At 44.2% G+C, this 26,775-nt stretch overlaps 1 protein-coding gene across 1 annotated transcript in view; it reads right to left on the bottom strand.

Annotated features, from left to right (window-relative positions):
- Nucleotides 1–26,775, bottom strand: part of LRIG1 (leucine rich repeats and immunoglobulin like domains 1) — a 127,174-nt gene that overhangs the window by 11,225 nt on the left and 89,174 nt on the right. The window contains exons 4-14 of the mRNA XM_080995653.1: nucleotides 26,195–26,332; nucleotides 24,156–24,299; nucleotides 22,387–22,530; nucleotides 21,392–21,535; nucleotides 19,354–19,497; nucleotides 17,004–17,084; nucleotides 9,488–9,559; nucleotides 6,894–6,965; nucleotides 5,067–5,230; nucleotides 1,560–1,877; nucleotides 36–317 (exon numbers count right to left, since the gene is read on the bottom strand). Of these exons, the coding sequence (XP_080851779.1) occupies nucleotides 36–317; nucleotides 1,560–1,877; nucleotides 5,067–5,230; nucleotides 6,894–6,965; nucleotides 9,488–9,559; nucleotides 17,004–17,084; nucleotides 19,354–19,497; nucleotides 21,392–21,535; nucleotides 22,387–22,530; nucleotides 24,156–24,299; nucleotides 26,195–26,332 (1,703 nt within the window). The remainder of the gene's footprint in view (nucleotides 1–35; nucleotides 318–1,559; nucleotides 1,878–5,066; nucleotides 5,231–6,893; nucleotides 6,966–9,487; nucleotides 9,560–17,003; nucleotides 17,085–19,353; nucleotides 19,498–21,391; nucleotides 21,536–22,386; nucleotides 22,531–24,155; nucleotides 24,300–26,194; nucleotides 26,333–26,775) is intronic.

The following is a 26,775-nucleotide window of genomic DNA, read 5'->3' as shown; positions in this document are numbered from 1 at the left end:
TGACTTCCCCTCCCAAAGGAAGCAAATTTCCTTACCTAGCACAGTCAGGGTAGCATTTGCTGACACAGAACCAGCAGAATTCTGAGCAGTGCAGCTGTACATCCCCATATCCTCTATCTTCACGTCCGTGATGAAGAAGACATCATCGTCAGGCATGACGTGCATCCGGCGCTCGCGAGCCGCAGGGAAGTCAGTGCCTCCATCTTTCTGCCAAGCAATCTGTGGGGTTGGGTGGCCTTCGGCAGCACATTCCAACCGGGCTGTTGTCCCTGTCCGGGCTGCAATGTCATGGGGAGTTTTGAGGAACGATGGCAACACTGTGAGGGACAAGGAGAATTGAGAGTAGCAAAGATTCTTGAAGAACAGTAGCCATCATGCTTCCAATGTTACAATTTAAAAATCTATCCAGCGTCGTCGTTGGCATCTGTCTGTCTTGAGAGACAATGGAGTGCGCCTCCGGGAATGGCGTCAAACCACCGCGTTAGCAGTGCCAATGAGACCTCCCTGGGACGCAAGCAGTGTGTATGGTGGTCCTAGGCTGCCCAGATACCCAAACCACCCTCTCAACGTCGCTGGTGTAATCCAAAGGAAAGCAGAGCAATAGGTTTGGCACCAGCTTGGCTGCAGGAGTTGCCGGAAGGAGGCGGAAAAAGCGCCATCCAACCATGTTAGAGCCTCCACTCTGGATTTGTATAGGGTTTGCCTTTTCTTCTCCCCAAAATATCCTGTAAGGCCGTGGAGGTTTAGGATCAGAGTTTTCCTTCTAGATTGGCTACCTTCCCGGGATGATAAGCCCCGCCTATCCCTCTCCAGCATGTGCAGAAACCACCACCTTGACGGTGGCACCCACTATCGGTCTCATCTGCACAATCTGCCGGAGCCTGTCTTTGCATGCAGGAGAAGTCCCTAACTCACTGAGGGTTTGGGACCCATCGGCTTCGCTCACTTGGTTTAGCTGGCCAGTCAAAACTGCTCCTGGGATGTGGCTGCTGTTGCATGCTGACAACTTCTAGGAGTCATGGGTGAGAGCTGAGTGGAGGGTGGGGACCAAAGGTGAACAAACTACCTTCAAAAGGAATATGGCATGTAATACTATCATGCATCAGGGAAGGGTGCAAACTGTGGTTTATAGAAGCATCCTGATGCAATTTGAGTCATTGCTTTTCTTCAGGGCCTTAGTTTTTTAAACACAGGCTCACCTGCCCTTTGGGCATGTGTGCTCTCCCTCTTTTGGTCACCATGCTTTAAAATAAATCTCCAAAATTTTAGATGGTTATGTAATTTTAGCCCTAGCTATGAAACTCCTGCCAACCTAGCAGTTCGAAAGCACATCAAAGTGCAAGTAGATAAATAGGTAGCTCTCCGGCGGGAAGGTAAACGGCGTTTCCGTGCGCTGCTCTGCTTCACTAGAAGCGGCTTAGTCATGCTGGCCACATGACCCGGAAGCTGTACACCCTCGGCCAATAAAGCGAGAAGAGCGCCGCAACCCCAGAGTCGGCCACGACTGGACCTAATGGTCAGGGGTCCCTTTATCTTTACCTTATGAAATTCTTACTCACCATTCACTGTGAGCTGAGCTTTGTGAGAATAGGTAGAACCGAAATGATTGGTGATGATGCACTGGTAGCACCCCTTGTGGTTGAAAGAGACATGGCGCAGATGCAGAATGGTGGTGAACCACACCACACCATCTCTGGTCCGGACATGGGCAAAGTTCTCCATCTCGGCATGGTGCAGAATTTCGTTGTCCTTCTTCCAGGCAAAGGTCATGGGGGAACTACTGCTGCTGACTGCCGAGCAGGTGAAGCGGATGCTCTTGCCAAGAACAGCCATTGTAGTTTCCGGCTCAACGATAATTTTGGGCTTGGGGAAATCCTCTGAGAAAAGAAAACAGAATGCCAAAGCATTTTCGGTTTAGAAAGATGCCGTGGCCACGGGGCATTCAAATCTCAACACCTTCCCAAGGCGTTAAGTTTTCCTATGTGGAAGAGCGCTAAGAAAAGCTGCTGTTCGTCCAATTCCTGGCCGTGCAATTCAAATGCAGCAAAATGCTCGATACCTACAAATAATACGAGCCTGGGCGGTTGCATATTGAGTGTTTTCCCATTGTAGTCTCATTTTACCGTAATTATAAACTGAACAATTCTCGGGTTTACGGAAACGTGTGATTGCTTGTTTGCAAAAATGAAGCAATAGGCAGCACCCAAAATACCAGAAGGAATACCAAAGCAAATCTTCCGAATTTAGGGCTGGTGCATGGAATAACCTGGTGTGAGCTAGATATAATATGAAATGGGAGACATATGGCAAAAAGGATTGCCATCAATCCTTTGGGTGAAAGGAGAAACCAGTGCTTTCTACTGACTTACAACTGAACCATCTGGCCAATTTATTTTAGGAAGGGGGCGTGGAAATTCCAAGGTATGCAGATATATATATATATATATATGCATGCACGCGCCACCTTATTTCCATCTTCCGTCAGCTGGTCCCTGAGAGATGCCCTCCAAGTGCTGCTACCACAGGCTGACAATGTTAATTTGTTAAGAGTTACAGCAACTGTTGCAATTAATGTCACCAGTGACAAGTGCTGACAGGCAGGATAGCATCCTGGCACAAAGATGTCGAAGGAACGGCAGATGTAGCTGGTTGTCACCCTTCCAAGGCAAAGAGGCTTCTGCTCTTGAGGCCTGACATTGAGGGCTATTTGGTTTAGCTGAGTTCCAAGCAGCTTAATTTATTAGTCACACAAAAGGCATCTCTGATTTCAATGTTGAACGTTTTCCCCTCACCTAAAAAAACGCAGCCATTACCAATGGAATGGAGAAACTCAATGGGCAGATTAAATCTGAAAGGGATTCAGTGGCTAAGAAAGAAAGAGGTTTGGAATGCCAACGTACTACATTATTAAAGGCAGCCTGAGAGCAATTCCGAAAGATGGAGAAAGCACATGGTACAGTTTTCCCCTTCCCAAACAGTAGGAGTGTGGACTCCAGCACCCTTCCAAATGTTGTTGGACTACCATCAACTCTAGCTAAGATAGCCAGCACTCAAGAATGATGGGTGTTGCAGTCCAATATCGATAGGAAAGGGTAGTTTTCCCACTCCAGCTGGATTACTTCAGATTACATTTTGTGTGTGTGTGTGTGTGTGTGTGTGTGTGTGGAGGAGGGGACAATCCCCCAAAAGGCTGGCATGTCAGAGGGAAAGGCTAGCCTTCTCCATGACATAATCGATCACATGGTATTTTTGTGCATCTGAGTTGGCCCTGTGGGAACGATACAAAAGAAAATAAGATTACAGAGCTCACAATGACGTCACCGTCCAAATAACTGAATAGGTGTGATAAAGGGAGGTGATTTTAAGATTCACCAACACCAGTGGAAGAAAAGCAACAAGCAACTCATGTGAAGGGAGGCAGAAAACTGACACAGGACGTGTTCTCTTTCTTGTTGCCTTCACCCGTAACTGTTGAGAACAGCTGAACAATGGAAGAGACTATTCAGATAACTTGTGGAATCTCCATCCCAGGATTCAATATATTTTTTTAAGGCATTGATGGATGAAGACCCACTGAAATGGTTTGACTTGGGGGTCAAGGGAGGCGGGGGAGCCTTCTACTGGAAGAGGGAGTAGATTGCGCTACTCTCAAAATCTCTCTCTACTTCATAATTGAATTAACATCAGTTTGGCAAGTCAGGGGCCAATCAGCTATGACATGTAGTAAAAGCCACACGCAGACAGGCAAACGGTCAGTACAGTTCAATATAGTAACACTAACTGTAACAGAAGCCTCAGGTGGAGTAGAGAAAAATCCTGCCTGCCCATTCACCCTCTGGCATGTGGTCCCAGCTTCTAAGACTCTCTAAAGACTATTTCCCACCCAATTTATCTTCCCCTTCTCTCTCCCAGCTCCCACCAGTTGGAGCAATCCTGGCAGTTGCTGCTGAGCCAGGCATTATGCCAGAATGCTTTCATCAACAGAGAGTGACCTTAACTTCATGCAGTAAACAAGGTGCGCCCACAGCCATTGGTTGCTATGGGTGGGTAGAACTGTAGCATTATCTGAGCTGCTGCCTATGGATTTCCTAATCAGCTTTTAATACACGCACAGCTGGAGGATGAGATCATCCGAGCAGATGAGATGTTCCTGTGTTCTGAGCAGGTGTCTGTATATTTGCGCCTATCTGATTGGAGAGTACAATATGGACATACTCCAACAGGGATGATGAATGGGGCTTTCAACGAAAGTGGAGAGATCCTCCTGAAGCTGCTATTCTCAAAGCTAGCAATGCCCGACAAATCGCGACAGCTTGAATTCTACATCAATAAACAAGCTGAACAGAGGGGGAAAGTTTCGGGGAGAACCCACGACCCGTTCAGTTTAAGAGGAGGAAAGTATGAACAACTGCGACTTTGGCTGTGGCTCTACGCTTTTAAACTATTCCATTTTAAAAGACAAAAAAACGAAGCACGTGTGTATTCAGCTGTTCTCTATTTGCCACGCTGGTTTGCAATCTTTCCCTGAAGCAGCAGCAGCAGCAGCAGCAATGAAAAGGCTCAGAGAAGGACTATTCAGGAGAAAAGTGTTAACACGACGTCAGCTAGCTTGAGTGAACATTCCTCCTACAGACACACTGAAGGTCTACTTGTGCTGCTGAAAGGTAGTGCAAAATAATAATTCCTAAAGCTGAAGAGACAAGATGAAAATCCTATGCCCAGGCAATCGCTGTCCCATGAAAACAAGATTGAAATGGAGGAGACACTCGGGAATGTCTAAAGTTCTCTTTACCACTTCTACCAAAAACTTCCCCATGTCTTATTAATGCCCCCCCCCCCCCCGCCTTTGGGAATCGCTGCTCCAAATACATGCTGCCACACACTGCCAATTTAAGTGCAGTTCTGATATAAAACCAGCTCTGGCCAGTGAAGAATTTGAATCCTATGTATGCTCCACTCCACTGCATACAGAAGAACAAGCTGGCCACAAAATATACAAACATTCCTGCGTCAGGGCTTGCCCTCCAAAGCAACCTCAAGATTACCAAGCTACGGCCAAGACTTACCACACACAAAACTTTCTGCAGCCACATCGAAAATGCTTCTGCCCTTTAATGACTCTGGGTGGGCGCAGGTAGCTTCCACAAACGGCTGCAGTTCCCTGTTGGTTAACCACTGCGGCAACCATTTCAGCTGACAATCACAGAGGAAGCTCTCGCTGTTTATGCGGCTAGAGGGAAGCAGACAAAATGCAAAGGGGGGGGGGGAAGTCTCTTGTGAAACTTGAAAGGGAATTTTAATGCAAACGGCAACCCAGATACTGACAAACGAAAAAATAATGGCTGCTAATAGGGCAGCCTTCCTGCCTTATATATACAGTGGTACCTCGAGTTACAAATGCTTCAGGTTACAAACTCCACTAACCTAGGAGAGTTACCTCAAGTTGAGAACTTTGCCCCAGGATGAGAACAGAAATCGTGTGCCGGAGGTGCAGCGGCAGCAAGAGTCTCATTAGTGAAAGCACGCCTCTAGTTAACAGTTTCAGGTTAAGAATGGACCTCCGGAACAAATTAAGTTTGTAACTAGAGGTACCACTGTACACTGATCCCAAAGGAATCCCAGGCAACAGAATGGCGGAGAGTGTCTGCTGGTGGTATAGTAGACAAAACGTTGGCCTTGAGCTGAGCATTCAGGGTGAAGAGCAGGGGAATAATATATGAGACATTAATCTGACCCTGCACATGACCTTTATAAATAGCTGCTTGCCTGGTCACCCGGGGTGAGTATTAATTCACCGCAGGTGAACAACCCTTTTTTAAACCGGAGATGGATTTGTTATTTTCAGGTCATCCTGTGCCGCAAAGTTAGTATACGTGAACTAGGGAAAAAAAGCTAATAGCTTTTTAACTTGCTTGCTAACTCCCTATGAGAGGCAATATCTATCTGTGTAAGGCAGATATACCATCTGTCTTAACAGAGAGTAAGCGCTCTGTAAAGTCCTTTGTGGGGAGGGAGGAAGCTATCTAAGACACTGTCCATCACCATATCTTGTGGCTGCAAATTCTGTAAGCCAAGTTGCCTCTTTTCAGGTCTAGGGACATGGCTACTGCTATTTCGTCAAATGGAAGCAAGCAATTACTTCTTGCAGATCCTGAATATGATTATGAGTGCCTCTCTAAACTATGTTTTAAGTGAAATGGCATCTAATGGAAAAGTTCTTAGTTGGTACAATTCATAAGATCTTGGACAGGTGTATGCGTGTCTACACACACACACATGTTCACCTGGAAAGTGAGCTACTAAATTTAGATCCTGGACAACTAATATTGCTTGAACATATGGTAGAGCATAAAGCAGCGTATTAACAATGGAAGGGGGGAGCCGGTTTGGAGATTATCATGAGACAGGATGTTTGGCAATGTACTAAACAAGATCCCACTGATGCAGCTGAAGTGTTAGATCTGCTAATGTAATTTTCCCATCCCTGAGAATAAGTGGGCACATGGATCAAATTTGAAACCTGCTTATCACTGAAATGTCAGCATACCCGAAATGTAGTTATAAAAGGAGATAGTGGTTTGCCACCAGAAATTAAGTAAGTCACTGAATGCTCTGTAAGGCTTGGGAAAAGGAGCCTAGATTTCCTGAACGGAGATGGATAAGGGCACAGATGCAGCCCAATGAAAGGACTGCTGAGAAGATCCTGTTTCACTCGTTACTGAATGTGAGACGAGTCTCTGACATCTGCTCTAGTGTAAAAATAGCTTGTGGGGGTGGCAAGTGGAAAGCAGCAATAGTGGGAGCGTAGCTGGGGAGGGGGAGAGCAGCCGCGGGGGGGGGGGGGGTCACAACAATGGCCCAAAGATTACAGGATAAATCTTAACATTACTTACAGCTCCTTCAGGTTCTTCAACTTAGCAAATGCATCCTCCTGAACAGAACGTATTGCATTATTTCCAAGATTCCTACAGAAAATAAAGCATTAAAAGAAACCAATACATATAAGTGTTAACAGTTTTTTTTTCATGTCAGTTTACTTCCTATCAAATGGTTTATAGGTCTGCGCTCCTTCATAATATTTCGACTCCTACTAATCAGAAGCTGTGTATAAATCAGGCAAGTGAACTAGTATATGTAAACAATGATTTATCATGATAGGAATGGGGGGCTCTGAGCTTTGGACTCTCCCACCCCCACCGCTATCCCTCCTGCCTGGCCATGATGAGATCTGAGGTTTTTGCTTCTGTTTACGATTAAGCGCAGTTTAGCATTACATCTAAACCATGGTTTGTTGAAATGAGCGAACCTTAACCACAGTTTGTTGGGTTCAGACGTAATGCTAAACTGTGCTTAAAAAAAAGAAAAAGCAAACGTTTCCAATATCCATCTTATGGCTTTACCAGAAAAAGTGGGAGTGTGCAATGTTTGACTGTGGCTCATTCAAATCAGTGGCTTAGTGGCTATGTCTGTGAATATTACTAGCTACAACTTGCCACGGCACCTAAACCCAACAAACTATGGTAAGTTTTAACTTTGGAAACAAAACTACTTCAAGCCATAGCATATGAAGCAGGCTCACTTTCACTAAAAATAGTTAAGTGTTTGGGGACTGGACATAATGCTATACAGTCATACCTTGGAAGTCGAACGCCTTGAGAGACGAACATTTTGGCTCCCGAACGCCGCAAACCCAGAAGTGATTGTTCCAGTTTGTGAACATTCTTTGGAACCCAAACGTCTGTAGCAACTTCCGATTGGCTGCAGGAGCTTCCTGCAGCCTATCAGAAGCCGCGCCTTGGTTCCTGAACGTTTTGGAAGTCAAACGGACTTCCGGAATGGATTCCATTCGACTTCTGAGGGACGACTGTATACTAATTGCTATAATTAGTGTGACAGTATAGATCTTCCCATGGAGTGTGTGAACCAAAGACCAGTTTGTCCTTAACTGAACTAATCACAATGTTAATGACTTCTTGTGGACAGTCGTTTTAAATGTGTGCAATTGTGTTGTTCCTGAATCGTAAGTGTTCATTAAAACAGCTGGCATCTGTAAGATGTCCTTAAGATTTTATCTGACCAACGGTTGAAAAGCTACATTTAAGATAAGAAGCTTATGTGGCCATCTAAAACTCTCCTTATTTGAAGAAGATCCCTGATGAGTCTAACTCCTGACGAGATGTGGGGATAGGAAAAGGAAGAGCTACTTCCACCACATCCCCCCTCCCACCAAAAAAATCCAGCATCAGCTCAAAGAAACAGAGTGCTTGCCATTTTCAGTAAGAAAACCAGCTCTGCTGATGCCCGATTAAAGAAACCTTAATTACACCATGACCTTTAGCGGCTGACTATTATGGTTATGCTGGGTTCTTCTCACTGTATGGTTTATACCTGCTTTGAATAAACACTGCGAAGGGAACTGATGTTTTAAATGTTACTAATGTGATGAGTTGCAGCCAAAAGATTCCGTGCAGAAATGAAACTGTCTTCCACTTTCCTCTCCCTGCAAAGAGAGGAACCTCGGGATCTGGCCCGACCTCCGGAACGGATCCCATTCGCAACCGGAGGTACCACTGTACTTGCATTAAATAATAAGTATATTTTTAATTTGTTTGTTTGTTTAAAAAAAATCTGCTGCCCAATTAACTGGGAACAGTTTGGCTTTTTTAGGTCAAACAACTTATTGCAAATTTGTCATGTTCCCAATGCCAGTAAAGGGAGTGGAAGGGAAGACAGAAATATGGGGAGGGGGCTGAACTTTTGAAACGTTTCAAGCCTACAATATGGCAGTGTAAGGATCCATAATGCAGACATGAAGGCAATGCAGATGAACATGCCACTCAGTCAATGTTACCAGCCGATACTGCTTGCGATATTGAGAGTTCATTTCAAACAGAGAGAGGTTATCCGTCAAAGCAAAAGCAACACACATGTGCACCATTTCCTTGCTGCTGGTTGCCTTACAGCCTGCTTGGCTTCACTAGCAAAATAAACGGAGAGGGACTCCTGTGGAACTTGTTCCCTCTTGCATTTTAAACACAGAGACCCAGGTGGAGAGGAAGAACGGAGCGAAGGATACTACCCCAGGATATTAGCAAAGGCAAAACGGAGCTTGAGAGCAAAGGGAATAATAACAGGTCACATTTCCCAGTAGGTTAGAATTTTTTGCTGTGCCTCTTGTCTTAATAAGTAAGATATACTCCATTGTGCGTTGTTGTTGTTTTAAAAATAAAATAAAATAATAGCATGCAAATTGGCCATGTGTTCTATAACTTTCTTCCTGGCAGGGAGAAGAAGAAAAAAGAGTCAACGTTGGAGCTGACTTATAATGAGAAGGAAGCAGCTGGCTCTCACAAACGGACTGGCTTCTCAGCTTACAAAGATGCTATTAAATTGCTCGCAGGCCTCTCCAGCAGCCACTTCTGGCAGGCTTCCCTTCTCCCACCCAGCCACTTCTCTTCAAAACTGCAAAGCATTGTGGGTTACTCACAGGTGTTCCAGGGCCTCCAAGCCTGAGAATGCCTCCTTGGCCACAGACTTGATCTTGTTTCCAAACAGAGTTCTGCAGTTTCAAAACACCCAGCGTCAGATAAGCAGTTTGGGGAGGTGGGGGCAGGGAGGGAGAGAGAGAGGAGAAAAAAGAAAAGAAAATGAAAAGACCCAATTAGCGTGGCTCTATCTGATGAAACATCCCCATGTAAGGCACTGGAAATACGATCTGTGCAGATTAAGGAAGCAGAAGTATGCGTACTCTCTCTCCCCCCTTCCCTGAAATTAAATACTTTTATCTTTATTAGAACTTAATAGTGATGATAGCTTTACACGGGGCACGCTGTGCTGAATTAAGAAACGCAGGTTCGCTCGGGTTGCCGAGGAAAGGGGAGTCAGAATATGAGTTGACCTTCAGTTATCAGAAAGAACACGGTTTAAACGAGACACTGGACTCACCTCATTTCACTCCTGATCTTTTCGCAGCTGGTAATAAATGGCTCGCAATAGAGACCCAAATAATCCTGTGACTTCCTTGCCACACATCAGGTGGGCAGGGATGGGGAGAAGCCCTGAGAGCCTTCTGAAGAAACAGCTAAAGCCATCACAGCAGATTTAGGGACAAGGTATCTTTGTCCTGCACACATCCTCATCCCTCTAGAGACTATTTATTATGCACCTAAAACACGGGTGGCGCTGTGGCGCTGTGGGTAAAACCTCAGCGCCTAGGACTTGCCGATCGCATGGTCGGCGGTTCGAATCCCCGCAGCGGGGTGCGCTCCCGTTGTTCGGTCCCAGCGCCTGCCAACCTAGCAGTTCGAAAGCACCTCCGGGTGCAAGTAGATAAATAGGGACCGCTTACCAGCGGGAAGGTAAACAGCGTTCCGTGTGCTGCGCTGGCTCGCCAGATGCAGCTTGTCCCGCTGGCCACGTGACCAGGAAGTGTCTGCGGACAGTGTTGGCTCCCGGCCTATAGAGTGAGATGAGCGCACAACCCTAGAGTCTGGCAAGACTGGCCCGAACGGGCAGGGGTATCTTTACCTCTTTACCTTTAAAACAAACTAGGCACTTTAGAGCATTAAAAGATATAAGGTGTCTTAGAGCAATGCCTGCTGTCTAATAAAGCCCTTTATTTTAGGATTGTTTTTTTTTATTTAACAAAATGTACTATACCTTTTAATTGTCAGTAAAATCTCTAAACAGTTGATAAAAGAGCTCATTCTATGCTTCCCATCTGATGGTAAATAACTGACCCTAACCATTCCACATGTCCCCGCCCCCCCGGTGAAGAATTGCATGGAGTAATTAGGTGTTTTAATTAAAGAGGGGACACCTCAATTTGTGTGGCAGCTGTGACCACATGACACATGATGTGTTTTTCTGTGGATTTCTGTGACCACATGACACACGATGTGTTTTTAGGTAGATCATTTCTCCCCCGCTTTATCTCCATTAATTTATTTCCAAATGAATGCCCTTGAGCCTGTGACTGAGCCAGCGTGGGAGCCTGCACTTTTTTAATATATAGAAAATTCATTTCTGGCTCAACCAGAATATATTCTCAACCTTATTCATTTCTGGCTACCTGAGTCCAGGCCAAAGAGCCATGATGACCAAAAGGCTAGGTATTGCTAGCTTCTGCAGTTCAAAATGTTGAGTCATTATATCCCCAAATCTATGTGACTTGGCAAGCCACAGTCCCACTGCGGCATATCATGTGGGTTTAGTTTTTAGCCTTCCAACTCTCTGCAATATGCTGCTGCCACATCCTCAACCATCCTCCGCAGCATGAGAGCTAGCAGGTCTACTTTAAAAGTAAAAGCTATTCAAGTGACATTAAGTTCCAAGAGGAAGCGTTTGCTGCTCGGTTCCACCCTCCTCGTACACACAGAAATGAAGTATGGAGGCATTAGACCTGGACTGGTCATGAAATCAAATCTGGATTCCCACAATCTGGGAAACGCTTTAAGGACTTTCTTATGTTGCTTGGTGTCTTAATAGCTGGGACTAAATTGGCACAGAGGTATCCTGTTATTTATATCTGATTTCTAGCGTTTTCCTTGGGTTGTTTTTTTAATGTAATGTAGCCTCATCCTGATTCCTGATGATAGAAGAGATTAAAATTCTACAATAAATCAACTCAGGAGTATTATATGATGAGTCCTGGAATGCTTATTGCATTTCAATTTTCACTAAGAGTATCCCGGTAACTCTCTACCCTGAATAAAGATGTGATGAAGCATGACAGCATGCCCAAGAATATGGAAGACTATGGGAGTCAGGAAGACACCCCACCTTGTGAATCTATGACTGGAGCAATGGATAGATTCTGGGATAGGAATTCACCTGTGATCAAAGCTGTCTTCTTTAGATATGCTGCTCTGTCTTGCTAGATTTATCACACAGTATTCTTAGTTGCTCATATTCAGAATCTATACGGCTTCTGGCATTACTTTATCAAGGCCAGTATCTAGAAGTGGTGAGCAAACAGGCAGGAAAGGTAACGCAGCTCTCTTATTTCAGAACAAAACTGCACATCTGGCAATGTCCTGAAAACTGGAGACAACAGGCTGAATCCAAACTGAGGGTGGAATTCAATGTTGTGCAGTTAAGACTGTTCCACTGGGCAAGCAGAAATGCTTGTGCCGATGGTGCAATCTTCCATCTCCTCTCCCTGTGTGTTCCATGCCCTCCTTAAACCCGTTCTAGGTGTTCCTCCAGAACAGATTTAGGTGGCATGGGGGAAGAAACACAAGTAGACCTCATTCTGCGGATGCAACTACTTAGTTGAATTCCACCCCATGTGCCTAGGTTGAGAGAAAGCTACCCTACTAAAGATCTTCCAGTCTGTAAAACCGAGACCCCACTGTTGGAACTGATTCCGGAAATAAAACATTGGGCAGGATCACCTCAGAGCAATTCAGTTTCCATAAGCAAATTGCACGTGGACAGACAGTTCTACCTGGGCAAACTAAACATGTGGTGCTACTTGCAAATGGCCTGTCATTTCCAGAGCTGGGAACAGCCCATGTAATTATCTTTGCAGTTTATGTAAGCAACTCGCACATGTGGCCACTTCCACAAAGAACACACCTTGCAACTTTCAGATATGCCTTTCCTGACACATTGCTTCTCAGCCACACCTAGCCAAAGCTAGTGGATCAGACGAGGAGTTGGCAAACAGTACGTAGGAAACGGCAACTTGGCTGCATGAACTAACTATCCCACGTACGCCAACCCAAGCCTTGTCAATGCTTCAGCTCCTGTGCTTCTTCTCGGTTTAGTCCTTAAAAGCAGCATTTGGGTAAAAAGCTCATACGTCTGTTCTCCAAGACAGGTATGTATGCTATACGTAACCCAGTACTGCATTCTCACAAAACTATGTCTCAAGAGGGCAAATAATAATTCCAAAATATATATATATGATGACCAGACGAGAGGAGCTAATTGCGGCTTGAACTTTTGAGGGGCTTGGCAAAGATGTTTGGGAACCCCTCCCCCCCTCTAAACAGTTTAGGCTTAGCCTGTGCTCTTCCTGATCCATTGTTGAGATGTGATGGAGTTAGGTCATGTCCTCACTTCAGATCATAAGAAATGGATTTAATTGCCATGGTTTCCCTCAATGGAGCACTGGGAACTGCAGAGGTGTGAGAAAGCCAAATTTCTGACAAGAGTATTCTGAGCACTTTTTCCTGAGTATTTCCAGGAGTTCCTTAACAGGCAGCTCTATCATTGGGGACTGAAAAGGGAACCAACGCCCCTTTTCAAGTCATTATGGCAGCCTGAATAATTAGACTGCCTTCTGTCTCTTTTTGTAATATATGGACCAATCGTCTGACCTTGTATAAAGCAGCTTCCTAGTTGGACAAGTCCTTCCCACGTAGCTGACCTATTTTCTGCCAGCCCTTGATTTCAAGCTTTAATTCCGGGTGCATGTTGGCTGCTTGCTAGCTGCTGCTGCTTCTTCCCATCCCTGCTCCAAAAAAGTAAACACAATAGCTATCTCATGGGAAAGAAGGAAACTAATCCACATAGCCAACTTTGTGGAAGCACCCTGTTGCCTGGCTGCAGTCCAAACAGAAACGTGGTAGTCCAAAGCATTATGTGACTCGACTCAGACTCCCCTTCTTCGCTCTTAAGCCTGAACTTTATGCAAGGCTTTCTCTGAACTTGGCTGAGACCCTACTGCACAGCCCCGTGTGGCCTAGCTGAGAGGTTAGACTGTATCCTCAGCTCAATATCAGATAAATGGAAGTTGGTTTTAGTTCCTCAGTGATGGTTGCCTCCTCCAGTGTGAACCTGCCTTTTTACTGAGGTCATCGTCCAAGGAACAGTAGCCAATTACCAGGGCCTTCTCAGTGGTGGCACCCAAGCTGTAGAACAGCTTCCCAAGAGACATCCACTTGGCACCATTTAGTTTGGCTCCCAAGTAAAAAAATCTCTTATCTGAAGGACTTTTTAATGACAGGTAATTGAAGGTTCTTCTGCTCTCCTTCAGAGTTTTCGATCATTTGAATTTTAGTTCTTTCACTGTGTTCCGTAGCATTATATTTTTTTTTATGAAAAAACAAGATTTGCATTTCTTATGCTCATTTTGGCCTGCTTTCCACTTGCCTTCTATTAAGAAGAGAGGTGGGTATTTTGAATACAAAGTCTCAATAACCAGTAGGGGTGAGCAGAATTGCCGTTCACTCTTCTTCCAAGGCACTGTTGTAATGCAGGGCCCGCTCCCCCCCCCCCCCAGTGTGAAGGGCCTCATCCATAATGCAGGGAAGTCTAGCGACTTGGCCTGCCCCTTTCTCCCCGTTTAACACCTCCGATATGCTGAACAAGGCACTGCAGGGCTCGTTGAGAAACCCTTTCAGAAGCTTATCCACAACAGATCAAAAGGGGAGCAGCTTTTAAAGCAATCTCCAAAGTGCTGAGGTAATTATTAATTCATTCGAAGGTTTCCTCCTAAGTGTCTGCCCACCCCCCACCCCACGCCTCCCCCTTATGCTAATCCATTTGGTCGACAGTTTAAACACAGGACCCTGCCTGACGGAAAAATAATGCTTATCATATACCCAAGTTAATCTTTGATGACTTTTTAATGAATAGCTGCAAATAACCCACCAATAATCTAACAATTACGGTCTAAAATAAGTCGTGAGCCAAAGAGTGAGTGCATGTGTGCTTCTTAAACTATACCACTTGACACCACGGACTCCTCTGAGCTTATCAGCTGCTGACAATTCACTGAAATCTTAAAATACTGCACTTACACCAAAATGGAGGGGGCGGGAAGAAGTGGGGGTATTAATATGATTTTGCTGGCATGGCTACATATTAGGCTACGGCTATGCATTTTCCCAGAGAAGGAGAAAATGCCAGAGTCCGTTTATGGAGTTGGCAAAATCTGGGTTCTGTGGCCTTTTGTGGTTGCTTGGCAACTGTTTTAAAGGGTTCCAACAACTTTCAATTTGAAGTGAGGGAAGAAAGTCACACACACCTCTCTTTCAGCAATGACAATACTTATTTCTAACCAAGTGTGCCAAGCTGTAGACTGTTCCAATGGGGTCTAAACGCTCTGAAATAGGAAGCTGGAAGCCAACCACCTCAGGCCCAGCTGCTAGGTTGCCTCTGCAAGCCTCCCTTGCTTGTATGCAGGATGTGTGGCTTTTGAGAGGCCAATACTTAGCTTATCTGATCCCTTCCGTTTTCTAATCCCAACAAAGTCCTCTTGGTTCAGTGCCTGATCATGGGTGAAACTCAACCTGTCCAGCCTCTTGCGACAGGCCCATCCTGCAACCATTTCGGGAGCTAGTTCCTGCCACCTTGTTCCTACCTACACACGAGGCCCTGTAAAATGGGACCATCGTTTTGGAGTCTCCATGTTGCCCTGGGGCTGTGCTGCTTTAAGAAGCACCTGAGCCTTACTCTGCTACTACAGTACAATTCAAGAATCTTCCTAGAAACTGACCCATTGCCTGCCTACTCCTTAGCTGGAAGAATGGGTTAAACAGTGGGAGTGATCCCTCTTCTTGAACTCTTTACCATCCTTATGTGACATGGGGGGTGGGGGAGAAAGTTGTTGTTTTTTGTTTGTTACTATGGCATGGTTTTGTTTTTGTTGTATATTGTAAGCTGTCCTGTGAGCCTCAGATGAAGGGAGGCATATAAATTTAATAAAAAACAATTAACAATAATAATCTCAACACAAAGGAGAGGCTTGTGGCTTGTCCTGGATTCGGAATTGCAACATGAAAAAAAGAGAAAACTACTCATCCGCTACTGTGTTGAGATTTCCACTGGCAAGCATGGGTGGAGTTGATACTGAATTTCACCATATCCTATGCTTTGCTGTGGTGAAATGGGCAGGACAGTCATCAACACAGAGGTATTTAGGGTTTTTTAATCCCACCTACCCTAAAGCTGGGACGCGGGTGGTGCTGTGGGTTAAACCACAGAGCCTAGGACTTGCCGATCAGAAGGTCGGCGGTTCAAATCCCCGCGATGGGGTGAGCTCCCGTTGCTCGGTCCCTGCTCCTGCCAACCTAGCAGTTCGAAAGCATGTCAAAGTGCAAGTAGATAAATAGGTACCGCTCCGGCGGGAAGGTAAACGGCATTTCCGTGCACTGCTCTGGTTCACCAGAAGCGGCTTAGTCATGCTGGCCACATGACCCGGAAGCTGGACGCCGGCTCCCTCGGCCAATAAAGCGAGATGAGCGCCACAACCCCAGAGTCAGCCACGACTGGACCAAATAGTCAGGGGTCCCTTTACCTTTACCCTAAAGCTAAAAGGAGGGAAATGCTTTGCACTGGAGCTGGTGTAAAGTCAATGAGGGCATGGCCATAGAAGGGAGGAGCACAATTGTATCATGTCCTAAACCTCTTCAATCTATACTGCGTACTGCAGAGGATGCAACATAAGGATGCATCTCCCATGTGCTGCCATGTTCCACTTACAACTACACCCATTTCAACAGTACAATATAGCCTGAAGTGATCCACCAGCATATCCAAAACTTCTGCCAAATCCTATAGCCTCTTTACTAATGGATCTCAAGTGTAGTGTTGTGCCTACAGTCCACATCCCAAGTACATTTCTGATAAAATCGGCACTGAACACCGAAAACAGAATTTCCACAAGTCTACCGCATTCTCAGGTTTGTTAGCACACTGGCAGATGATGAACAGTAGGGAATTAGAAATTCGATAAGAGTATAAAAAGATATTGGGTTTTGTAACTAATTTACAGTTCAAGGTTGATATGAATAAAAGAACCGCATGCAATTCTAAGAATCCCAAAATCATTCAGAGAAACGAAACCGTGACTAAGACATATGCTGCACAATAAAAACATTTAATGAGCACCCAGGAACTACGTGCAACATGATCTTCAACAGATTCTTCCCCTTCTGCCTTTCCATTGCTAAAAGATATGCTATGCTGTGTTTAGCGCAAGAAGAAAAAAGGACTGTACAAAAACCACCCTTTACAAAAAACAAAAAAACAAAACATCTTAAGACACTCACAGCATGCTTAAGTTTTTCAGCCCTGTAAAGGCCCCGCTGATGTCTTCTATTGTGCCTGAAATCTCGTTATGGTCCAGATCCCTGGAGAGAAGACGACAAAAGAAAACCCGCAATCAATTTCGCAGTTTGTGAGCAAAATGTTAAAAGAGCCTAAGGGTAACCTTTAGGAAGAGTTTACCAAAGGGCTCTTCTTTTGTCCCCAAGGCATTAAGGCTTTTATCAGGACGGCCCAGTACTTGCAGTAAAAGAAAAAAATAACCTTAACTGAATAGGTCTAGCCTCTTCCATACTGTTTTATTTAATAATAATTTTAAAAATCCAAAGTGAAGCTGCTTCTTGCTGTCTCTCTATGCCTCAAATAGATTTTGGTTTCTCTCCTTCTGGTGCCCAAGTTGGGTTGTTTTTTCTTTTTTCTTTTTTCTTTTTTTGCTGTCAGAGCAACAAAGGACTGGGGCTTTATTCCAAATCAGACAAAAATCAGGAAGAGAACAATCAAAGCCACAATCACTGTGCCAGAACTGGCACGGAGATTGCATCCCAAGCATAAGGGTGTTTCCTGGGTGTGTCGACACAGATGTGGCTATTGGAAAGAATTCTGTGCAGATAGAAGCCAAAAGAATAAATACATGATGTAATCAACACACCTGGCTAGCGTATAAACAGTGGTGAAACAGTGAGAGGGAAAGAAGCAGCGCCTAAGCAAGCAAATATGGCAACGTCTTTAAAAAAAGTTCACTCAGTGAGAGACCAGGTTACATCAGCAGAATTAGCAGCAAACTTTTATTTCTTTGAGCCACACTATCTTTGGTTTTACACATGCCACAAAGGCAGTTTTACTCCAATCAAAGGTCCTCCCTATTCCCCCTGCTTCTCTTTTTGCAAATTTCTCTTTGGAGGAGTGGGAAAAGGCGCACTCTCGTAATGTCATATTGGCTAAGGACATTTTGGGAACCTTGCACATGATGAGTGAGATTTCTGCAGCAAACTTTTTTAGTTGGTTGGTTGGTTGGTTGGTTGACCTCTACATTGCATTTTCTATAAAAGGACAGAGAGAGAAAAGACATAGCTTGTTGCTATGCTGGTTCTTCCAAAGGAACCTGAAATGTCTTTTAATGCCAAGGGATGAAAAGTTTGGGGGGGGGGCGCGTACTTTCACACACAAAGTATAGGGATTCAGTATTCCGGCCCAGTTTTCCTTGCATTCAACTTTGCTTTCTCCCAGCCCCTGTTGCCAATTTCCTATTCTTTCTGGCTGGCTGGCCCTGAATGCACACTGCCTTGTTAATCATTCTGCTGTGAGGTCCCTGGGCCTGACCTCTATTTGAATAGCTTCGCATTTCAGCAGTTTCACACCCACCAAAGGCTTGTCAACAATAGGCTGTAATTAAAGCATGCCCGGCTCTTTTTCACCAGGTGCAGGACCCAATGGGCCTTCTTCTTGATTCAATTAGAACTTGCTCTCCCACCCTCACTTTCTCTCTGGGCAGTGGACACAAAAGGCGACCCACGAATTAGCTGCAATCCAAAACAGCTTTTTTTTTTTGCTTTGGGAAAGCCTTTCGTCCTTTTCGGTGCCAGCTGCCTAGGAGAAGGGCCTTTCTGAAAGCATGCATGGGACCGAAAAGTGGTTCTCGGAAAAGGCAAAGGAACATAAAAGCGCTTCCTCCCTCTGCTCGATAAAAGGAATAAATGGCTGCACAGCGCGGTAGCTAAGGAGGGAAGTTCTTGCTTCCTTTCAAATAAGCCAGCGCCGCAACAAAGCTTAGAATATAATAATAATAATAGCAACAACAACGAGCGTTGTTCATTTGTCTCAAATAAAATGTGTGTGTTTCCTTTTGGGGGAAAAAAAGAAAATTAATCCCATAGATGCTGGCCACAGCGCAAAACCATGCCGGAAAACTGGCACTAAGGATTTCATGACACTGGGGATTAATAATTATGCGTGCATAATCACAAGGCATTAAAAGCCAAGATAAATTGTGGGAAAGAAGCAACCACAGCATCGCTAGCTCCTATATATTCCAGCTGAGAATGAAGTATTCCATCAAAGACAGTAGTAGTGTAACAGGGTTTTGTTTGGGGTTTTTTTTTAGTCACACTAAGCATGGGAAACTGGAAAGGGGACCCTTGCTCTCAGGCAGGAAAACTGTACCAGAGACAAGTAATCTCCTATGCTACACCGAGCGGGCTTCAGATCAATGGCAATCCTCACTATTTATGCTATGGCTTTGCGTCTTATTGAAACAGAAAAGAAGAAAAAAGACGCAAGCAAATATAAGAAGCAGTCCCTTTTGTTGCTCCAGGGGCCGATCTAACGGGACAGAAAAGGTAAAACTGAAACACGTACAGAAGTCGCAAGCTTTTGAGTCCTTTGAACGCTCCCTCGGCAATGTGACTGATGTAGTTGTGGCTCAGCTGAAGTATCTGCAGGCCCCCCAGGTCTGCCAAGCTCCCCTCATCCAGCCTGGTTAGGTTGTTAAACGACAAGGACCTGAAAACAAGAAGCAGAATATCAGTGTAAGTTCTCATTTGTTTCTTTCCCACAGGTTCCACTCTGCTTCGCAGCACCTCTGTTCCGACAAGAATGGTTATGTAAATCATATCATCAACACTGCGGGGGAAAGGGGCCAACCTACCTCAAATAGGCAAAGTGTATTGCAACAGGGTCTTCCTTGGGGGTGGCCCCACAAGTACAGAAATCAATCTGTTCTGGGGTTAAGCAGGCTCTCTTGTAGCCTCGAAGAGCTACATTTTCACTTAGGCCTTGGATGTATAATATAAGCTAGGGTCATACACTAGTGCTGCAAACAATGAGACCAACTGGGTTTTACTGCTAGCCTTAAGGCTTCCCTTAAGCAGAAAGGGATCTTTACATTTTGAGAGCAACATCTTATTTCTAAAAAGCAACATAAGAAGCATTTTATTTTCATGAGCATGCTGTTATTTCAGAGTGTATTAATTATTATTATTATTATTATTATTATTATTATTATTATTAATTTTGCCTACTTCTAGATCTCTGCATTTCTCTTACAGATTTGCCCCTCACCACCGCTGGCATGAAAAATAAGAAAAGGCGTCTTGGGTGTGCATGAAAGTTAACAGCATATGCCAAAGCCTAAGTCAAAACAGACACATTTTTAAGTACTCAGAGTGTCATTCCTTGGCAAATAAGCTGTCTGTCTTTTGTAAGCATGAGCAAAGGCAGCAGTGGTGCAATGAAGAACACTGGAAGAAATTCAGGAGAGATTAATGGCTTTCAAGAAGGCATGGGACAACATATATTTGGTTCCTAAAGAGGCTGGAGTGTTGAATTATGAAGAAATGGCAGCCAGTCAAAATTATTTCTTCACCTGCGATGAAAGAATGTTTCAAAGGGTGGGCAGGGGAAGGGAGAAAAAGAAATCCAATGCCAGCAGGTAATGCTAAATTTGATTTTTTTTTGGGGGGGGACCCTTCCCTTTGATATTCTGCATAGGTGTTTCCTGTCAGAACTGGCAGAGGCATGTTTCTTTCCTGACGTCATCTGCAGATAGCCAAGAGCAAACTTCAGAATATCACTTCAGAATATCCATCATTATAGCTGTAGCCAACTGGAAAGATGCATGTGCCTAGCACACATTCCAACACTGCTTTCTCCACTCTTTCTGCATATTTGAAATGCAGCAAGAGCAAGCAATTGCCAGAGCAGTGGACAAGGCAGCAGGTTCCTAAGCCAGGGGGAGATTTATTTAAAATATTTATATACTGCCTTTTTATCCAAAATTTCAAGGCAATAAAAACAAACAAACAAGCAAAACCATTTTTAAAAAAAAAAAAAATCAGCAGCCAATGAAAATTAAAAGACAGAGAGTTTAAAATACTTAAGGTGGTTTTTGTCTGGCAACTCAAGGACAACAAAATTGGTGTCAGGCATACCTTGTAGAACGCATGTCACACCATAAAGACATTTTCCTTTGCTGAAACAGCTATCATTTCTGATGAAGAGAATATATGGAGAAAGGCATCTGTTGATGATCTTCGAGTGCAAGTAGGATGGCATGGGAGGAGGTGGCCCTTCACCTTCTAGGGTCCCAAACCATTTGGCAACAGCCCTTTGAACTAGGCCCAGAAATGAACAGGCAGCCAGTGAACTTCTTTCAAAACTGGTGGGGCATGATGTGCGTGACCAAGTGCCGGTCAAAACTATGGCTGCTGCCCGCATTCTGCACTAACTGAAGTTTCAGAAATGTTTCCACAGGCAGCCCTACACATACAGCACACTGCAGGAATCCAAACAGGACATAATGAGAGCATGGATAAAACGTGCCAGGCATTGGGTGCTTTTGCCCGTTAATAGCTACTTTCACTGCCGCCCGTTAGCAACTTCAGGAGAGGCAACTCACAGTTCGCTCAGCTTCTGGCAGAAGCGCCATCCAGCCGGGTTGATATGGGAAATCAAGTTGTTACGGAGATGGAAATGCTGGAGAGACCCAAGTCCATACAGGGAGCCGCTGTTCACCTCTGTGAGGGCGTTGTACTCCAGATTCCTGGAAGCACAGCCAGTTTAAACATATTACACACCAGTTCACATCTCACATGCATGTACTTAAAGAAGCAAAAAACAACCCATGTACAAAACGCCACATTTATTTCTTAATTCCCACCTCCACTCCGCCAGCCCACAATACCTCTTAAGACCAAGAACATGCCACCTTGGTCTTCCCCAAAGCCAGCTGCTAGCTTTAGCGTGTCATTATTTTGGTTTGGTCCCAGAGGTACAGTAATCTCCCATTAATGCCCTCCTTTCTAGGCTAATAGCTCAATCTCAGGCAGGTGCATTCAGAAGTAAGTTTCACTGTGTTCAATGGGCATGCATACATAAGCTTGTGGCTTTAGAGTAAAAGTCACAGAATCATAGAATCTTACAAGTTGGGACCCAAGGGTCCTCTAGTCCAACTCCCTGCAACGCGGAATCTCAGCTAAAGCATCCAAGACAGATGGCCATTCAACCACTGCTTAAAAACCTCCAAGGAAGGAGAGTCCACCACCTCTCGTGGGAACCTGTTCCACTGCCAAACAGCTCTTACTGTCAGAAAGTTCTTCCGCATGTTTAGTCAGAATCTCCTTTCTTGCAACTTGAAGCCACTGCTTCAAGTCCTGCCCTCCAGAGTAGGAGAAAACAAGCATGCTCCCTGTGCCATGCGACAGCCCTTAAGATATTTGAAGATGGCTATCCTATCTTTGTAGACAAGAGGTGCACTTTGGCTATCAAGTCAAAGTGCATCTCTACAAAAGCCTTAGTACACCAATGCTATTGTAAGTTGCACGCCAGAATTACCCACCAGGCATCTGCAGCACATGCCTGGAACTTATGAGTAATAACCATCTTTTAACTTACAGAACTTGCATTTTGGCCAGACCCCAAAAAGCACCATCGGTCAGCTTGCTTATGTTGTTTCGCTGGAGCTTCAGAACTTCTAATCTGTCCAGTCCTTGAAACGTCAGGCCATCTATCAGACGAATGCGATTCCGGTTCAGCTCCCTAAAATTGCCAACAGCACAGAAGGGTGTTAAAAGACCATTGTTTTCCAGTGGGTTGAGGATGGGGGAACAAAAACCAAAAACCTCTGCTGCTCTTAACACGTGTCATTTGAAGGACATGAAACAAGAGAGTGCCTATACTTTGGATCTGAAGCATTGTATCCAAGTGCAAGGTATACACAGCCCTTTGGTGAACAGAAGAAACTTCTGGGTCCAACCCTATCGAGACCAAGTCCACGCTCAACATTACTTTGAGCTTTTGTATTAAGAGTCTCTGGACAGCTACAGAAATAATTTAATTGAGGTTGCCCAGAGAACAATATTTAATGTGCAACTATGAATGTAGCAGAAGAGGCTACTGAAGGGGCACTGCTGATGAGGTGGCCTTCTGAGCAGTGAGCATTGCTGCTGGTTCTTGAAAAAGGGATGGGAAGTAGGGAGCAATGTGGTGGCAGAAAAGTCAGGTTGGCTCCATCCCCAAGCCCTCTCCTTCGCAGGAACCAGCAGGAACGTTCACCTGTGTTCAGAAGGCAGGTGAGCAACGCTGCCCCACCTGTGCTGCCCTACGGATCACTACTCCTACATACAGTAGCCCCTCCATAGCTGCACAGCATTAGAAGGTGGGTTGTTATCTTCGAACGCCCTAAAAATATTCCAAGAAGAAAGGTTATCACAGAGGAAAACTGAACTCCAAACCCGTTTTCTGCACAGGATTTGCAGTGAGGGAAATAGGAATCTTCTAGGAATCCACTGTTTGAACAGGTGACCGGTTACTTTCACCGGAGGGAAGTGCCTGACCGAAATCCTACTTGTTAGCTTGTGTAAAATTTAAAAGAGATTCACAAGTTATTTTGTCTCTGCATATAAAAATCTCCATTGTGTGTTTTTTTTAATGTCAATTGAAATCATATACTAAATGGCGCGCGATCCAGCCTTTGAGTCGGGTTCCAAGCGTTTAGAAAGCAGCAAGCGAATGTTGAAGCCAAAGGTCAATTATCTGCGCACAAAGCACCTTCGCAGATGCAGATGTGTATTTGTGATCAAATGCAGCCCACACTACGCTCTGACTGCACAAACAACGACGTGTGTGCTAACTCATCAAAAGCACCATTTTTCCCATCTAAATGTCAACCACACACTTTAACAGCCTTCCCTCGTTGTAGTTTTATTACCAAATAAAAGACCCATGTGTGGTCTTGAACACAGGGTTTCGAGAAAGCCCTCTGACCTAATTCGCTTTCACTGCCCTCTTGTGAAACAAAGGGAGTAACAAAAAGCAACGAGAAAAATAAATGCACCGGCTGGATTGACAAGTGCAGTTCTAAGTTCTAAGTAATTAATGCTATTATTATTATTATTATTATTATTATTATTATTATTATTATTATTTTCAGATTACTCTCTTTCTTTTTTAAAAAAGAAGTCAAGGCCATGCAGGACCACCAGGAAAAAACCCAACCTATTCCTAATTTGCTTTATTAGGTGTCACCATAGGGCCATTAAAATATAGTTTATCCAACATTTTATGGACGTGAAGGAGGATTGCATTTGGTGAGCATGTCCTCAGGGAACGTTTGTCTCCATAAAGTTTGGTTGCCCATAATTAAACTGCACATTTCTACTCACAGTTGTGTTAGCTTGGGCAGCTTGAATGCTTTAGCAGGAAGCTGGGTGATCCTGTTTTTACTCAGGCGAAGCGTTAGAAGGGATCGTGACAGGCTATCAAAAGCCTTGGTCTCCAGGATGCTGATTCTGTTGCTCCCCAGGTGCCTGTAATAATTCATCACAGAACATTTAAACGGCTGTGTCAGAGGTATTGGCTGTTCACTCTTTATCTGAGTGGCTGGTGACATTAGACACATCGTGGTTTTTTATTATTTTTAAAAAATCCAATGTTTTCCCCCCTCCACAGACAAGCCAAGCCAATTTTTCCATTAGCACAATTTAGACAGCTGATGATAAGAGATCCCCAGAGGGACCTCAGCACCTTCAACCTCCCAGAGGAATCAGTAGCTGACACATCCCATGTCAAAAGTGAAGGGGTACAGAGTAAACATATACTATAGCCTAGCAGGAAGAGTGCAATTATTGGAATTTAGCATCTATGTTCAGTTTGACTTAAATACTGGCTCATACTACATAGCTTCTATTCTTGGTTGCGTTTTTGTTTTTTGTTTTAACAGAACCCAAAGTCCATCAAACAGAGCCAAGTGCAAAATGAGGGCTTGCAGGATGGCAAAGCAAGATGCAAAAGGCTGACTCAGGAGGAATAGTCAATTACCTGTATAAACACTGACAATTAGGAAACACTGGCCTGTGAGCCAGTGTTGGAGAACAGCCTTTACCAAAGGTGTCATGGACTTTGAAGACGCTCAAACTCAGGACAAAAGGGAGAAAGGTGCTAAGAGGAAGGCATATTTGGCAAACCCTCATCGTTATCAACTCCCACCCAGAGACCTATGTCCCCACTGTGGAAGGATGTGCAGATCTAGAACTGGCCTTCACTTCATGGTTAAGACCGTGTTCATAGAAGACAATCTTACTCGGCTATGAGTGATCTTCAAAGAAGCAGAAGTAACCCATCAACTGGGATAACTAGGATAAACAAGTATAAATCTCCATCTGATACACATCAGGTGATTCAAATAGCCTAGCCTGTATGTGTGTAAGAAGGTGTGGGAAGAAAACAGCCTTTTGTTGTTGCTATTGCTGAACAAGTGACAATCAAAATCCCTAGGAATTCACCCATTAATCTAACCAGTGGTATTTCAATCTATGTTCTGTCCACCCCTACTCAATTTCAATAATGCATAGTGAAAAGTGCAAGATACAGTATTATTAGCAGTTTCATTTCACAGCATTAAACGTTGTACCTCTTGAGGGTCACATAAAGCAATGTTTACAAAAATATGCCTTTACCAGTACAAATTTTTGCCTCTGAGCTTCTGCTGCAGACCATTTTGTAGAAAATAAAAATCAGAAAACCGTCGCACATCAACATTCAGTATAGTTCAGCTGTGACATAATCCAAGCCAGAAGTCACAATTTGTCTTTCTCCTTTCTTTATAAAAACAGACATTTACAACCATGTACAACCCTGAAGCACGAGCATTTTCATAATATGTGAGGCAGTAAAAAGAGAGCAGAGAAGTTTTGATTAAAAATCCCATACAAATAATTGGCACTTGGCCTCTCTCTTAGTGGTGCACAATCAAGCTTCTGTGGCTCATTCTCTTCCCCAACCCCTGCCCTCCACTGCCCCCCCCCCAAAAAAACCCTGTTCTCTTTGCTACAGCAAGTGGGAATAAGAGAATGCAGCAGCCTAGGGACCAAATACCCCTGCCCTGGATTACTGCTGTGTTCAGCTTTCTTGCTCCATCATCTGTCTGTTTAAAACTGTCAGAAGAGAGCAAGCGAAAGGAACAACAAGGAGTTTTTTCAACCTGCATCATATGTAACGTGATCACTTAAAGAACTGAGATAATATGTACACACATGTACACACACACAAAAGAACAAGCAGCACTCAGCTGATTTATAATCCATCTCTGTAATCCAATTTTAAAAGAAATAGGTTTTAAAAGTCAGCCTTTGGTGTATAAACAGATACTTTCCCATAAAATGTTTAAATAAAAAAAAATGTGTGTGGGGTGGGGAGAACTTACAGATCCTTTATACGAAGCCCCACTGGAAAACAGCCACTTCGGATTTCCGTGATGTTATTCGAGCTCAGATCTAACGTTCCCAGGGCAATATAGGGCTCCAGTTGGCTCGCTTCAATGCTAGAGATCTTGTTGCGATTCCTACAATACAGAAAAGAGGAGAATCTGACATAATCCACTTTTCCCTCCCTTGTGTTAAAAATAAGTACTAGCATCTAATAAACAAGTCTCTCCTAACTTGTTTGGCTCCAGGACGGCATGCAGTCCATTTTATGGAGACAATTAGATTAGATTTTTTTTATTATTATTATTTTTAAAGGTATGAGAATACATTTTATTAGCCAGGCATATGCTAGCATAGACAAGCTTTTAAGTTACACAGCGCAGTTCACCAGGCAGAATAGGAGGAAGACTTCAAAGCTATTCGTTTAGATGTAATACAAGAACAAGGCCATATGAGAGGCCTCCTACCCACAAGCTGGGGAAGGGTGAGATATATAGTCAAACGGAGCAAAGTAATGTAAATTTCAGTCACTTCCGCTGTATAAAACTATGCATTGCCCAGATGGAATGAGACAAGGCAG

Source organism: Podarcis pityusensis (assembly GCF_964106645.2).
Source record: "Podarcis pityusensis genome assembly, chromosome: 2".
Lineage (NCBI taxonomy): Eukaryota > Metazoa > Chordata > Lepidosauria > Squamata > Lacertidae > Podarcis > Podarcis pityusensis.
This window is presented reverse-complemented; position numbering and strand designations above follow the sequence as displayed.